This window comes from Kogia breviceps, chromosome 10 (genome assembly GCF_026419965.1).
Source record: "Kogia breviceps isolate mKogBre1 chromosome 10, mKogBre1 haplotype 1, whole genome shotgun sequence".
NCBI classification, from domain to species: Eukaryota; Metazoa; Chordata; class Mammalia; order Artiodactyla; family Physeteridae; genus Kogia; species Kogia breviceps.
This window is the reverse complement of record NC_081319.1, coordinates 43657121-43674011: the sequence shown is the minus strand read 5'-3', so window position 1 is coordinate 43674011 and position 16891 is coordinate 43657121. Positions and strand designations below refer to the sequence as shown.

At 41.1% G+C, this 16891-nt stretch overlaps 1 protein-coding gene across 2 annotated transcripts in view; it reads left to right on the top strand.

Annotated features, from left to right (window-relative positions):
• SCN11A (sodium voltage-gated channel alpha subunit 11) overlaps positions 1-16891 on the top strand; it is a 125328-nt gene that overhangs the window by 70011 nt on the left and 38426 nt on the right. For both annotated transcript variants that reach the window (XM_067044518.1, XM_067044519.1), the window contains 6 exons: positions 14-77; positions 7431-7572; positions 8206-8403; positions 9299-9472; positions 12125-12254; positions 13279-13517. In XM_067044518.1, coding sequence (XP_066900619.1) covers positions 14-77; positions 7431-7572; positions 8206-8403; positions 9299-9472; positions 12125-12254; positions 13279-13517 — 947 coding nt within the window. The remainder of the gene's footprint in view (positions 1-13; positions 78-7430; positions 7573-8205; positions 8404-9298; positions 9473-12124; positions 12255-13278; positions 13518-16891) is intronic.

The following is a 16891-nucleotide window of genomic DNA, read 5'->3' as shown; positions in this document are numbered from 1 at the left end:
ATTTCCTTCTCAGACTATTGCTTTGAAAAGAAAGATTCCACTGAATTCAAAATATGTGGCACATGGATGGAGAGCGGGTAAGATGTTTATACTCTTCATTCTATCTTTTTGAAGTGATGTGGCAGACAGTCTTTATCCAATGACTTGTAGAAGCAGTGGTGGTAGTTCTCAAACACTACTATTTCATGTGTCTAAGAAAGTTTATTTTATTTTATTTGGGTTTTAAAAAATATTTATTTATTTATTTATTTGGTTGTGCTGGGTCTTAGTTGCAGCAGGCGGACTCCTTAGTTGCGGCTTTCCAGCTCGTTAGTTGCAGCACGTGGGCTCCTTAGTTGTTGCATGCGAAATCTTAGTTGCAGCATGCATGTGGGATCTGGTTCCCCAACCAGAGAATGAACCCAAGGCCCCTGCACTGGGAGCACAGAGTCTTATCCACTGCGCCACCAGGGAAGTCTCTCTAAGCAGGTTTAGATGTGCATTACTAAATTAGGAATTATTTCCAAGTGTTTAGAGCAGTTCTCTCTCCCAAATTATATTGAATTTGTATCTGATGAGAAACCTACTGAAAACATAAGGATATTTTGACATTATGGAGCGGATATTCAAGACTATCAAAGGTAAGTAAGGATGTTGTGACTGAAAGCCCCATCTAGACCAATTTCTTGTTCAATGACATGGCTCTGATAGAAGACATCTCAGCACACGTCTTCTGTTTGTTGATCTGTGACCCCCACTGCCTCTAATTGCACACACTGTTGTATGTGTGTTCATACACATTCACTTCAACAGCTAGTAGCACTCTGACCCTTTGGGGATACCGTTCCATCTTCCAGGATATTAGTACTCTCTGTGGTGAGATATTCATTCAGTGAAGGTTTATTGAGTGTATTTCAAATTAAGATAATATGCTAGGCACTTTGATGAAATAGACTACATTCATCTCTCAGTAACAAATAGGTATCAAGGGCCAACAGTGTGCCAAACTCTGTGTTAGCCCCTAGGAATCCAAGTACAAACAAAGGAGTGCTGCCCTCTTGAAATTGACATCTTTCAGGCAACAGAGATGTACAGTAAATTCTTGAAAGTGTGATGAATGTTATAAGACAGACCTGTAGATACTGAGAGAGATAACAGAGATGTAACCCTGCCTGTAAAATCAAGGAAGTCTTCTCGTGGTGGTCACAGGTTCTGATTAGGTCAAACTCACAGACATATTAGGTTTTTTTTTTTTTTTTGCGGTACGCAGGCCTCTCTCTGTTGTGGCCTCTCCTGTTGTGGAGCACAGGCTCCGGACGCACAGGCTCAGCAGCCATGGCTTACGGGCCCAGCCGCTCCACGGCATGTGGCATCTTCCCGGACCAGGGCATGAACCCGTGTCCCCTACATCGGCAGGTGGACTCTCAACCACTGCGCCACCAGGGAAGCCCCAACTTATTAGGTTTTAATACAAGGTTTATTGAGCTCTCTAGAATGATCCTCGGCAGGACATACTGCACCCACAGTGTTTTCATTCAATGAGGAGCCCAACAGCTGTCACAACAGTGCTTCTTTGATCCATCATCCATGCATGGCAGGTATGGTTACTATAAGCAAAATCCAAGGTGGGGTGGGCCATCTAAACATACAGATGCAGAAGCCTTGGTTTCCAACTATGTGCAAGTCACAACTCTCTCAGTCTAGGTATAGTCTCAAAGCTCAGGAGTTTTACAGTAAGCGAACTCCTAGTACATGACCTTCGACACTGATCATAATGTGGTAGTTTCCAAGGAGATGGCAGATCTGAGGTCACCTTCCCAGACAGGCCTATGTTCAGGGCCCAGGCCTGGTTTTCAGCCTTTACTCACTGCCTCCTCTGGGGACTGACTGAGTGGTGACTACAACATGGATCTGAAGCATGAGTGGGAAGTTCTGGTGGATGAGGAAATAGAGCAAACGATTCCTGACAGTACAAATAGCAAGGATGAAAGCCTCAGGACATGAGGACATGCAGGGATAGTAAGAAGCCCAGCAGCTTGTTAGGCAGAGGGGCAGGAGACAGGAGCCAATCATGCAGGACCTGGTAGCCCATCACTGCTGAGGATTTTGACCTCAATCACAAAGGAAAAAAGACCTGATCAGATTAGATACTTTTAAAACTCACTTATGTCTGCTACATGGAGAATGGATGGATAGAGTAGATGAAGCAGCCACTTAGGAGGCTGTGTTAATACAGATGAGAGTCATGAAGCTGTTCAGTGGAGATGAAGAGAAATGGATGGATGAATCCCAAAGACATTAGGAGACAGAAATAACAAGACTTCTGGATTGAAGAGGGGTATTGGCATGTATATGTGTGTGCAAATGCACGTGTAGGATAGTGGTGAGAAGTGCAAAGGGGAGAATAGAAAAAAATCAATATAGAATTAAAAGATAAAGCAACTAAAGAGACAGAAAATATGAGAATAAATATCAATCCAGAAGTTTCAGCTTTTGACTAAGTAGGAATTTCAGAAATAGAGCACAGAAAAAGCAAAAGGAAGGAAATTAGCAAAGATAATACAGAGAATTTCCCTGGGATTAAAGATGCAAATCCCTCAATGGCCCATAAGGTAGCCAACACAATGAATGAAAAAGGACCATGTCAGGTGCATTATCATGGCATTTCAGAACCTTTGGGGAAAAAGATCTGAAAACCAAAGAGAAAAAGGTTACCCACAAAGGAACAGTATCAGAATCCTCAACAACAACATAGGGATAATTAATAGCTGAGCAGTGATTTTATGTTTCTGAAGAAAAACTATTTTCAACCCCAAATTCTATTTCTGGTCAAACTGTAACTCCACTGTGAAGGCAGAGTAAAGATATGCCCATATGTGCAAAGATCACCCAGTCTTCCTAAAAAGCTACTTGAGGTTTGGTCCAGAAAAATGAGGGAGTAAAACTTAGAAAGAGCAACACAAAAGAGCCAAGAAAAACTGTATCTGACCCAGGAGACCCAATGACACAGGCCATGATATTTTCCATGAAGAGTGGTATAAGTAGTGGTGAAGTAGGGTGGGAAGTTGGAAAACCCTTATCTACCACAGCAGAAAGCTAGTCAACAGACTAAAACTGATAAATCAAATATCAGTATAAGCATTAAAAAAATTATAGTATAGTTGAATTTCAATATCATATTAGTTTCAGGTGTACAATATGGTGATTCAATATTTTCATAAATTATACTCTATTTAAAGTTACTGCAAAATATTGGCTATATTCCTGTGCTGTGTAATATATCCTTGTAGCCTATTTATTTTATACATAGTAGTTTGTACCTCTTAATCCTCTACCTCTATTTTGCCCCTCCCCCCTTCCCTGCTGGAAAGCACTAGTTTATTCTCTATATATTTAATTCTGTTTCTGTTTTGGTATATTCATTTGTTTCATTTTTTAGATTCCATGCATAAGTGATAACATTCAGTATATGTCTTTCTCTGTTTAACTTATTTCACTAAGCGTAACATACTCCAGGTCCATCCACATTGTTGCAAATGGCAAAATTTCATTCTTTTTTATGGCTGAGTAATATTCCATTGTATGTATATACACCACATCTTTTCTATTTTTTATATAGGAGTATAGTTGATTCACAATCAATGTTGTGTTAGTTTCAGGTGTAAAGCAAAGTGATTTAGTTATATATATTCATACATCTAATCTTTTTCAGGTTCTTTTCCCATATAGGTTATTAAAGAGTATTGAGTATAGTTCCGTGCGCTCTACAGTAGGTCCTTGTTGAATATATATTTTATGTATGGTAGTGTGTATATGTTAATCCCAGCCTCCTAATTTATCCCTCCCCCACCACCCTTTCCCCTTTGGTAGCCATAAGTTTGTTTTCTAAGTCTGTGAGTCTGTTTCTGTTTCGTAAGTAAGTTCATTTGTATTATTATTTTAGATTCCACATAAGTGATGTCATATGATATTTGTCTTTCTCTGTCTGACTTATTTCACTTAGTATGATAATCTCTAGGTCCATCCATGTTGCTGCAAATGACATTATTTCATTCTTCTTTATACCACATCTTTTTTATCCATTCATCTGTTGGTGGACACTTAGGTTGCATCCATATCTTGGCTATTGTTAATAATGCTTCTTTGAACATTAGGGTGCATGTATCCTTTTGAATTAGTGTTTTCATTTTCTTCAGCTCTATACCAAGCAGTGGAATTGCTGGATCATATAGTAATTCTATTTTTAATAGAATAATAATAGAATAATAATTTTTTGAGGAACCCCATATTGTTTCCCACAGTGGCTGCAGTAATTTACATTCCCACCAACAGTGTACGAGTCTTCCTTTTTCTCCACATTCCTGCCAACATTTGTTATTTGTAGACTTTTTGATCATAGCCATTCTAACAGGTTTGAGGTAGTATCTCATTGTGGTTTTGATTTGCATTTCTCTAACAGCAATGTTCTGCATCTTTCCATGTGCCTGTCAGCCATCTGTATGTCTTCTTTGAAAAATGTCTATTCAAGTCTTCTGACATTTTTTAATCAGGTTGTTTGCTTTTTTGATAGAGTTGTGTGAGCTGTTTATATATTTTGGATATTAACCCCTTATTGGTCATATCATTTGCAAATATTTTCACTCATCTTGTAGGTTGTCTTTTCATTTTGTCAGTGATTTCCTTTTCTGTGCAAAACTTTTTAAGATCAATTAGGTCCATTTGTTTATTTTTGCTTTTGCTTCCTATGCCTTAGAAGAAAGATAAAAAAAATATCGCTATGATTTATGTCAGAGTGTTCTGCCTATGTTTTATTCTAGGATTTTTATGGTTTCTGGTCTTACATTTAGGTCTTTAATCTGTTTTGAGTTTATTGTTGTATATGATTTGAGAAAATGTTTTAATTTCATTCTTTTCCATGTAGCTGTCCAGTTTTCCCACCACATTTATTGAAGAGACTGTCCTTTTCCCATTGTATATTTTTGCCTCCTTTATTGTAGATGAATTGACCATAAGTATGCGAGTTTATTTCTGAGCTCTATATTCTATTCCATTCATCTGTGTCTATTTTTGTGCCAATACCATGCTGTTTTGGTTACTGTAGCTTTGTAGTGTAGTCTGAAGTCAGGGAACATGATATTCCCAGCTTTGTTCTTTTTTCTCAAGGTTGCTTTTGCTCTTCAGGTTCTTTTGTGGTTCCATATAAATTTTAGGATTATTTGTTCTAGTTCTATAAAAATGTCATGGTTATTTTGATAGGGATTGCATTAAATCTGCTGATTGCTTTGCAGTAAGATGGACATTTTAACAACATTAATTATTCCAATCCATGAACATGGTATATCTTTCCATTTCTTTATATCATTTTCAGTTTCCTTTATCAGTGTTTTATAGTTTTCAGAGTATAGGTCTTTTACCTCCTTGGTTAAGTTTATTCCTAGGTATTTTATTCTTTTTAATGTTATTTTAAATGGGATTGTTTTCTTGCTTTCTCTTTCTGGTAGTTTTTTATTAGCATATAAAAAGCAACAGATTTCTGAATATCAATCTTGTATCCTGAAATTTTACTGAATGCATTTATTAGCTCAAATAGTTTTTTTGATGGAGACTTTAGTTTTCTATCTATAGTATCATGTTATTTGCAAATAGTGATAGTTTTACTTCTTCCCTTCCAATTTGGATGCCTTTTTTTTTTTTCTTGGCTGATAGCTGTGGCTAGGACTTCCAATGCTATGTTAAATAGAAGTGGTGAGAGTGGGCATCCACCTTATTCCTGAGATTAAGCAAGTGTGTGTATATGTTCTTCATGAGCAGAGTCTCAGTTTGTTACAGCCCTCCTGTAAGTCCCACTGATTTTCAAACCACCTAAGGGAACTTGTCTTCCTGGTGTTGGACCCCAGGGCTGGGGTGCCCAATATGTGATTCAAACCCCTCACTCCCCAGGGAGGATCTCCGAGCCCGTGATATCCCTCTCTTCTGTGCCCCTGACTAGGGAGTCCCAACCTGATTGCTTCTCCTCCCTTCCTGCCTGACTCTGTGTGGATCTTTCTTTACAGTCTTGTGTCCAGTTTACCACCAGTGTCCAGTTTGTTTTCATTGAGAATTGCTCCACATGTAGATGTATTTTTTAATATAAATTTATTTATTTGTTTATTTATTTCTGGTTGCATTGGGTCTTCATTGCTGTGTGCGGGCTTTCTCTAGTTGTGGTGCGTGGGCTTCTCATTTCAGTGGCTTCTCTTGTTATGGAGCATGGGCTCTAGGCGTGTGGGCTTCAGTAGTTGTGGCACTCAGGCTCAGTAGTTGTGGCTCGCGGGCTCTAGAGCACAAGCACAGTAGTTGTGGCGCATGGGCTTAGTTGCTTCACGGCATGTGAGATATTCCTGGACCAGGGTTCGAACCCGTGTCCCCTGCATTGGCAGGCCGATTCTTAACCACCACGCTACCAGGGAAGTGTATTCATTGGGGGAGGTGAGTTCTGCATCCTCCTACTCCTCCATCTTGATCTCCTCCCAGTAAAAGCACTATATTTAGAGATACAGACCTAAAAGAGCTAAGAGTTGTTGAATTGGGGATGTATAAATGACAGATGAAGAATGATGGAATGGTTTTCATTACAAGCCTTTTGGTGCCATGTGACTTTTTTTAAACCACATGTATGTGTTACTTTGATAAAAATACTATATTTATTACAAATTAAGAAAGCACATACTCATAGTATATTCGATAGGTGCACTCAATGATGTGTTTTTGGTGATGTGGACAAAGACCTACATGCAAGATATCTACTGTTTTTAAAGTAAAACCCAAATGTTTTTAAGAATAGAGGACTGATAACAATTGATATCTAAATATTTAGCATTAGCAAAGCACTTATATAAATCCCAGAACTGTAGGACATAAAAAGAAATGAGATATTTCCTTGTATGCTGGTGGAAAAGACCTCCAATCAAAACCATTCCATGAAGAAAGCAAAGTGCAAGAGAGTATTCGAAGAATGCTCCCATTCATATATTATAGAAAATGTATATTGATACATATGTGCTTTTATATTCATAGAGGACTTCTGGAAATTTCCTAAAGTAACTGTTAAACTGTGCCTCTAGGAAGTGGGACTGAGTGGGGAGAGAGGGAGACATCATATTCATTGTATGTCCTTTTTTTACTGTAAAGTGTTCACTATGTCACTGCACTTAATTTTTCAATGAAAAACTGCCGATATGAACTTCCTAATCAATCCATTTGAAAAGAGTCTATGAGCGCCCATGTTTAGATATAGAATGGGAGGCTTGGAAGATGGAGGATGGCCAACTCTATACATATTCTCTTCACCTAGGACTTTTGAGTGTGAGCCCATGGTTCTTGGAAGAATCAGTACCCTGGGCAGGGTGTCAAGGGGAGGTGGGCTGCAAGGTATGTAATTCTTTCTCTGTTCCTTTGTTTCCAATATCTAGGGCTTGTTCTGAACAATTTGAATGCAAACATACCGATAAAAATCCTGACTATAATTACACGAATTTTGACAACTTTGGTTGGTCTTTTCTTGCCGTGTTCCGGCTTATGACCCAAGATTCCTGGGAGAAGCTTTATCAACAGGTTATCTATTTATTCATTCTCTCTCTCTATTTCCCTCTCTCTCTCTCCCTCTCTCTTCCCTGCCCCTCTGCCTCCCTGCCTCCTCTCTCCCTTTCCATCACTTACCTATCTCTTCATTTATTTATAACCTACCATCTCTCCTTCACCTTTGTCATCTATTTCTTATCCTTAACAGTTGTACTGTTAAATTGTGTTTTAGAAATTCCATTAGAAACATCAAAAAAAGACTATAAATGTGATATTTGGAAGAAGAGTACAAAAAAACTCCTCTTCCTAGAAATATCACCCCTCTCCAGATTCCCCACTGACTGAAGTTCCACCACTAGTGCTTCAGCTATCATGCAGCATTGCTCTCTCTCTTGCCTTTTTAATTAAAAAAATGCAAATACCCTTGAGAAAGTCACAGTAAAGTCACTATGACTTCTGTGTGAATGTACAGGTGGCATTTCCTTGCTGAGAGATAGGGCATCAGGAGCTCTAGGTGATGGGGGAGGCAGTAGATGATGCTGCAGGTAGCTGAGCCAACCAGGGCTGGGGAGAGACCAATTGCTACAGTGTAATCTCCACTCGAGGTCAAGTCACCCCTCTGTGGAGGAAGGTTTCAGACGCCAGCATGTGCTGTGTCCCTTACAGACTTTGCGCACCTCAGGGCTCTACTCAGTCTTCTTCTTTGTGGTGGTCATCTTCCTGGGCTCTTTCTACTTGATTAACTTAACCCTGGCTGTTGTCACCATGGCTTATGAGGAACAGAACAAGAATGTAGCTGCTGAGACAGAAGCCAAGGAGAAGATGTTCCAGGAAGCCCAGCAGCTGTTAAAGGAGGAGAAGGAGGTAGGGGCACGTAGTGTCAGACAGTGGGGTCTGCTTGGGAGGACCCCAGAGGCTGTGGGGTCTGACACTCAAGGTTTCTGTATAAGGCCTAGTCTCAAGCCCCTTGCAGCTGGCTCTGCTAGAGTTGCCCACTAAGATGTCCAGGCGCAGGGCTCTTGAGGAAGGGAACCCTTGGTTTTGATGATCTTTGACCTTCTGAAACCTGAGCCTTCAAAGATAGATCCCAATTGCAGGCTAGAGGATAAAATGTATGTGTATGTAAATTAAGGCTCTGCTCCCGGCTTTCCTGTGGGAAGCTGGAGATGCTTGTGTCCAGGGACTTTGCTTGCAAGAGTCTGGGAAATCAATCATGGTGGCTCTAGAGATGACAGTCATGATCCTTTCTTATAATTCTTGTTATATTTACAGGCCATTCTTATTGTTTCCCTGGCATCTTTACATTTTTTCAGCTCTAAGATTCTAAGATTCGATTCTAAGATTTCAGAGCAGGGCCATGTTTTATGCTTTTTCTCATCCTCCATAGAGATTTGTCAGGAGGAAGCCCATCTTAAGTGCTTGATATCTGCAACGTTAAGCGCAAACATTTACTGAATGCTTAGCACATACAGGGCACTGTGCTAAGGGTTAGTGACACAGAGATGTCTAAGAGTCAACCCTGCCTTCGAGGGCTGCAATCTCATGGACAAACAGGACATGTTCCCTACATAAACAATGACAAAGCTAGCATCCCACATAAACAATGACAAAGCTAGCATATTACAGTTGGGCAATGAGCAATCAAAATGGTCCAGTGCTACCAGAAGAGAGGAGAGAATGCTTACTGAGGTTGAAGTCATTTACAGTGTTCTGTGGGGAGTATGATCTGTTCATTAATTGCTTTTTTTCACTTTCTAAGGCTCTGGTTGCCATGGGTATTGACAGAAGTTCACTTAATTCCCTTGAAGCATCATCTTTTTCCTCAAAGAAGAGAAAACTATTTGGTAATAAGAGAAGAAAATCCTTCTTTTTGAGAAAGTCTGGGAAAGACCAGGTTCCAGGATTAGATTCTGATGAAGATTCTTCAAAAAAGGCAAGTTTGGGCCAAGGGATTGATGATACTTTAGCACTGTTCAGGGGGACAGGTCAAGTTGTCAATCTAATTGAAAGGACTCATTCATTCATTCAATCATTTATCCATTCATCCATTTGCACATACTTCCCTGCATCCATGTGTCTATTCAATTATCCATTTATTTACAGATGTCTATTTAAAATGTTGACAGTGTTTATTTGGCACTGGGGTAGGCACTGGGGATATGTGGGATATATAACACAGGCAAGTAATGATGAAGGCACACTGACAAGGAGGCACTTACTGTTCAGTGTGATGACCGACATGATGATCACTGAGGGAGAGCAGACCAGAAGCATCGTCTTAGGGGCAATGTTTGTTCCCTGCAAGGCAAACCCTGAGACATTAGAGTGCAAGTAGATTATTTGGGAGGTGGTCTTAGGAAGCACTAAGAGGGGAGGGGAGAAGTGATACATGGAAGAGAAGGTGGCCAATTAATGTGCATTATTAAGCCAGTTTAATCTCCTTGGAGTGAGAGCACTAGAGTATTTATACACCAGCTTTGGTCCATCATTGGTTCAAGACTTCTGGGGTCAGGAAACAATAATTTTTCTGTATTTCTGACGTGCTATGTGTTAGGGCAAAAAAGTGTTTGGGTTGCCAAAGGAAGCCTGAGGACATATGGATGGGGCCAACAATAGTGTCTGCTTCAGACAACCTACCCCAGACTTGGTGGGGGCTGGGAAAAGAGCAGTGGATCAGAAAAGAGTTCCCAGAGGAAGCAGTGTGTAAGCTGAAAGGATGAATTAACCGGGTAAAAGGAAGAATGAAGCACTACACATAGAGAGAACAGCACACTTATAGGCCTGGAAGCAAAAGAGAGCAGAACATGACCCAGTAGAAAATGTGCAAGTGTGTGTGCGCGCGTGTGTGTGTGTGTGTGAGAGATGAGGTTGGTTGGGGGGGTGGCAAGAGGCTCTAGTGGTAAGATACGGACCATCATAAAAGGCCTTAAAGCCAAGCTAAGGAGTTCATTCTTTACAATGAGAGCAAGTGGTAAGCAGTATGGAAAGGTTTTAAGCAGAAGAGTGATATGACTAGATTTACATTGTGAAAATCCTGGATGCATTGAAGAGAGGGGATTGGAGGAGTGCGAGACTGGAAGCAACCAGTTAAGAAGTTGTTGCAGTGATCCAAGTAAGAGGTGACAATGGCTTAAACTATGGTTAGGGAAGTGAGGATGAAGAGAGATGAACAGGTTACAGTGATCTGCAGAGGAAAAGATTTGGCAATTGACTAGGTGTAGAGGGTGGGGTTTATGGCTTGGGTAGCCGACTTGTTGGTGGGTAATCTACTGAGATGGGCAAAGAGCATGTTCTGGGGGCGAGGAAGATAGCAAGTTAAGTTTTGCACGTGCCAATTTTGAGGTGCCTATGGGGCGTTCAAGTCAGGCTATTGAGTAGGCAGCAGGATATGCAGAAAAGAAGCTATGAGAGGATGTACTGTAGAAGAAGAAAGCTTATTCTTATCATTTAAGGTGGGGGATGTTTGAACATGTTTTAATTCTGGAAAAGAGAAGTCAGAAGAGAGGAAGATGTTGGTGATACAGGCCAGGGAATAATGGCTAGAGCCTCTTTACTGACGTAGGGGGAGGGTGAAGCAGGCAGGAGATGGGTGTGTGTGCCTGAGCCTGGGGTGGGGAAAGGGAGTTAAAGGGCCTTTGTAGAAGTAGATGCACGGACCTCACCCACTGCTCTGAGCAGTTCTCTGATGGAGTGACAGGGCAAGATCTCATGATTTAGAGGCTTCTTTGCTGTCAGATCACAGCATATTCAAGAGACTGCATATATTTTTTAACATTTTGCAAGTTTTTCCTCATTTCACAAAGCAATAGACAAAGACCCAGACACCTAACATAAAGTGTCTTTTCCCTTTAACTAGAATAGGAACTAGCTATAGAAAGACTACAGGCTCCCTTTAGAATAGCTATTCAGAAAGGGATAGCTCCCTCTGGGGCCATGGTTGGTCAGAACTTTGGGGGAAAAAGTAATTATGGATACCTGAGTTTTCTGGATAGCTGAAGGTTTATGTCCTTTAATCTCTACATACTTTAGAGTTGTAGATATGGTGAGAATCAATAAGCTCTTAGACATGGCCTGAGTGCTTGAATTTTAGTATATGGATTTTGTGATATTTATTTTGACTGTTGTCTTTAGTTACTGACTATTTCAAAATCTATTTAGGCAGCCACTCAAGGCACTTCACTATGTGGTCTCAATCCACCTTTCTAAATTTATACACCACTTCTGCCCCTCGCAAACATTGTTTCTAAATTGTACTTTTTACTGCTTTCATACCCTGAACCATTGCACATTAGTATTTGTAAAATATTTTTTGCTCTTTGTTGACAATGAATAAAACACGGAGAAAGAAATGTTTCTGTAGGTATGACTCTAGACTCTAGAAATGGGCATACATAAGAAATATGAATGTTCAAACCATATTTCTCTTATCTATTAAATGTGAATTAAGAAAACTGCACCTTTGGCATGCCATGAAGTTGCGGTGAGTTGAGCATCTTCGCTGCATGTGGCATTGAGACAAAGTTTGTCAAGTTTTGAGGAGAGGTCGGCCCTTCCCTTAGACAGTCCACCATGCCTTCTCTTACAGCCACACCTATTTGAACAAACCAAACGACTGTCCCAGAATCTGTCAGTGGACCACTGTGATGAGCACGGAGACCCCTTCCAAAGGCAGAGAGCGCTGAGCGCTGTGAGCATCCTCACCATCACCATGCACGGTAAGTTCTGTTCCAAGACCAAGGGGGAGCCTAACTTCAAGGATGCCCTTCCCTTCTCCCTCTCTCCAGCCCCCCCAGAAGCCCTCTGCAACCCACTGTACTTCCTGCAGCGTGACTCCTCATGCTTCTTTGGAGCATGTGAGCAAAATGGCTTGGAAGAAGCAGGCCTTCCTTTTGGGCCCACCCTGAGCTGCCACTTGGGTAGTGGTGGGACCAAGCGCACCAATGGGACTTCTCTTTCAGGCCAGGCAGTCACAGGAAGTTTCAGTGACAATGATAGCCAGCCAAATAAGAGAAGACATAGAAGTTTCCAGGAGGTTACAGTTGTCATTGAAGTTAGAATAGGAATCTGGCATGAATAATAGAAGAAGACTTGCATATGCAGGCTGGAACCATCTGATGGACCTGATTTACAGGAGGCAACAGGGACCAAACTGAGGGGTTCGTGTTCAAGGGCAGGACTGAAGTCCCAGCAAGAATGGGATCAAATGGGTTCTTAGCACTTTTGAGCCTATTGCATCATCTCATGAGGCCTTGAAATTATGTGGAAATCAGGGTGCAGCTGCTTTCTGGCCTAAATTCAACCAACTGATAGCATGCCTTTTGTTTCAGTGCTTATAGATACCCCTGCCTGAATATCTCCCCTTCCCCTGAGCCCTGGTAGCTTCTTGTGCTCTGGTATAGCCGTCACCATGGTCTTCCTTGAGTGAACATAACTTGGGCTTGTGTCTCTCTCTCTCATGGGTTCATAGCCAGTCAGTGTTGACTTCCCCATCTGTATCTCTCACAGTGCAGCCCTGCTCCCAGATGCTCAATATAAGTATAAAGACTTGAAGTACTTGACTATACCACATGGAAGTTGAGTGTGGGAAACCTTCCTACCTATGCATCAGTAACCTTCTTGACTGATCATGTTGTAGCACAGGAGATGCTAGGGAAGAGGGAGGAAGGAATGCACACAGGCAAAGAACAGCCAGACTGGCTCAGACCTAACTGCTCAAGTGCTCTTTCAATTCTTCTTCAGAACAAGAAAAATCACAGGAACCTTGCCTCCCATGTGGGAAAAACCTGGCATCAAAATACCTCGTGTGGGACTGTAGCCCCCGGTGGCTGTGCATTAAGAAGGCCCTGAGAACCATGATGACCGACCCCTTTACTGAGCTGGCCATCACCATCTGCATCATAATCAACACTCTCTTCTTGGCCATGGAGCATTACAAAATGGACCAGAGTTTTGAGAATATGTTGTACACAGGGAATTTGGTAACTCTAGGCTTTTTAAAATATAAAACATATTTCAAACTTTGAATTATAACTCTTTCAAAGTCTAAACATTTTGTGAATGGCCTAACCTAACAGGTCTTTGGTCCTCTTAGGTGGAGTAGAGAGAAAAGATGACCGTTAGGATTTTATTTTTACCCATTTCAGTAATTTTCCCTGGGCCCCTGTTCGCCCTCTAGTATGTTGAGGTGTTTCTTTAGTCATCTAATGAATGACTAACGAGTCATTCAGTGGTAAGACAGAAGCAAGTAGACATCTTAAAAGGTCAACTATTTTGGATAATCAAGAAAACATTAACCATATCCAGAGACCCATGGTAATGAGTACCACGGTCCCCAGTGATATTGATGACATCATTTGTCACAAAACAGTGTGACTGCCATTACTAAGTGTTATTTTCCCTAGAAAGGTGAGTCAGAGCCTTCAAGCTGTAGGAGGTTCTTTTCCAGGAGTAGGTGTGAGAAGCTTGTGGGGTGGGGTGGACATGGGGTTCCAGACTTGAGCCTGCTTCAGTGTGTTTGTTATTGGATGAAGCTACTCTTAGTTAAATTGGGAACATTAAGATAGGGGAACAGATTTTTCAAGAACTGTTCACTTTAATTCATAGCTCCTGCAGAAGGCCCAAGGGAAAATTAGTTTCCCAAATATCAGAAATAATAAGTAAGTACCTAGTGAATGTTCTACCCTAATTTGCTAATGAGTTAATTAGCTAAAAATCTTACCAGAATGTCTAGCCTTTTCTTCTTATAGCTTTATGTTATTTTTCTAATTTTAAAAGCAATGTATGTTTTTTTAATTTTAAAAATAAGTAAAAATACAAAGAACGGAAGAAGAAACTCATTTCCTATGGTCTTACTAGCAAAGATGATAATTTTTAGCATTGCAGAGTATTTCCAGGCAGTATGTATGTATGTAGGTATTTTTAAATTTTCCTTTTTTTTTTTTAATTGACAAGAACCCACAGTACGTATTGAATCAGGAGTTGGTCCACAGAGCTGCTTCCATGCATCAGGTTTAGGATGGTGTAGAACTGTAGACAGGTGCCTGTCACCCTTTGTTCTACATCCCATGCAGGAAGAGCAGGGAACTGCAGTATAAGAGCAGGGTGGATCTCCTTGCAGACAGTCTGCATTTAAGTTCCTTTGCCCATACCGCCTTTGGGAAGAAGTGCCCTGTGGGTGTGCATAGGTCAGATTAGATTCCATGTTGCACAATAAAGCTAACACACACAATACCTTCTAACAGGCTGGCATCTTCTGGGCTCCAGGCCAGGGTGTTTAGCTCTCTCCTGTTGAGGTGTCCCAGAATGGCCTGACGGTTTAGTTTCACTTGGAGGCAGAATTCTGTGCCCTCAGGGCCACAGTCCCTACCTCAACAGAGTTAGCAGGACCCATCTTTCAGCATCTCCTGGTAGATGGAGTTATTGGATAAATTCCAGAGAATACTCAAAGAACCCAGAGTCATCCCCCTGGACAGGGCTTCCCAATTGCAAAGGTGTTCTGTCCATCACTTCATCTGCTGGTCCAACTGTGGGAAATAGCCAAAGCCTGCCTCTCACATTTCCCACTGACCAGGCATCCTGGGTGCTGAGGTGAAGTTGCATTTTACAGTTGGAAGCTGGCAAATTAAGTGACATTCTTCTTCACTCCAGAGGCAGAAGGAGCAGAGGGACATTGTTGGTGTCTGAGAACACAGGCAGCAGCTGGACCCTGGGTCCTGAAAATTGAAGAGAAACATGCAGAGCTGGTTATGTAGCCTGTGCATCTATTCCATGTGCCCCATTCCCTAGACATGCAAAAAAAGAGGCAGCCACCTCATCTCTTGTGCCCCTGTGATGGTGGTGCAGGGAGGTCTTGGAGCCCTGAGCTTGAAAGAACACATTCAGACCTCTCCCGTCTGATGGGTGGACCAGGATTAAGCTGGCCTGTGGAGTTCTGTGGACAAGACTTAGAAATGGACTCTCTAGGCTTCAGAATTGCTTGAATCAAGAGAGTACATTGAGCTCCCAAGAAGTCATAAATAGCAATTGAATTGGATTGCAAAACCAATGGTCCCAAAGAGTGGGTCAAAAGGGTATGGAGATCAGTCCAGCACAATTAACTGGAACGTGCAACACTGCCTGCTTTTAGGTGCTGGTTATGGCACTGGGCAGGGATAGGCAGAAATGTTTAAAGGGAGAAGATAGGTATAAGCTTTGATTTTTCTTTGCCACCCTTGATTTCTTTTTATTTGCCTATTCTGTGTTTATTTATGCCTATCCTTTTATTTTAACTTGTGTCATTTTATTTTAGGGATGTATTTTATAAATAATAAGTCATTGAATTATTTATAAAAATAGATTACGTGTTACTTTTTAATAAGGAAATTTAATCATTTAGGGGTTGTTTTTGTTGTTTCCAGAACTAAAGATGAGAGTCTTATAACACAGCGGTCCCCAACCTTTTTGGCACGAGGGAACGGTTTTGTGGAAGACAGTTTTTTCACGGACTGTGGAGGGGGCAGATGGTTCAGGTGGTAGTGCGAGCGATGGGGAGCGGCAGATGAAGCTTCACTGGCTCGCCTGCTGCTCACCTCCTGCCTGGTTCCTATCAGGCCACAGACCGGTACTGGTCTGCGGCCTGGAGGTTGTGGACCCCTGTTAAAATGGACATTTTAAAATACTTTAACCCTTTTCATATAATGTATTATTTTCATACTATTGTTTTTCTCATTTCTATTTAATGTGTGTGTGTGTGAGATAGAGAAAGTGCTATTTGCTATGAAGGAATGCTTTGCTTTATCTTCTACAAAGAATAGAAGATAGATTTAGTTTTGAATTTGGCTACTCTGCTACATTTTGCAAATTTCTTAAGCCTGTATTATCTACTTGTTAAAGACAGAATTATTTTTCCCTTGGAAAAAACATAGTTTAGTGCTTTTTAAGCTCTTGCCCCTCCTTTTAATTCTTTCATATTTTGTTCTGGAATGATGTGCCCTGCATTCTAGTGAGTCTTTAGGATTATATTCTGACTCGCTAATCTTCCTTTCAGCCATAACCAATCTAGGGTTTATCCTCTATATCAGGTTGCTCAAAGACATTTTTCGGCACCTGGTAGTGTTTTTTAGTTCTCTGCTCTGGGCCCTTTTAATTTTTTTTTTTTTTTTCTGATCAAGGTGTTGAGATTGAATGGTTAGGTGAACTCCTCCTGCATTCTGGTTTATGAACGATATTTATCTTTAGTTTTCAGAGCTGTTGTGTACTCCCCCCACTTCGGAGTTATTAGTATCTTAAAGAGAATTCAGAGGAGGAATTGCTTGATACTTCCTATTACTCTGCCATCTACCAAGAAGCCAATTTTGCTTTATTTTTTTAACAG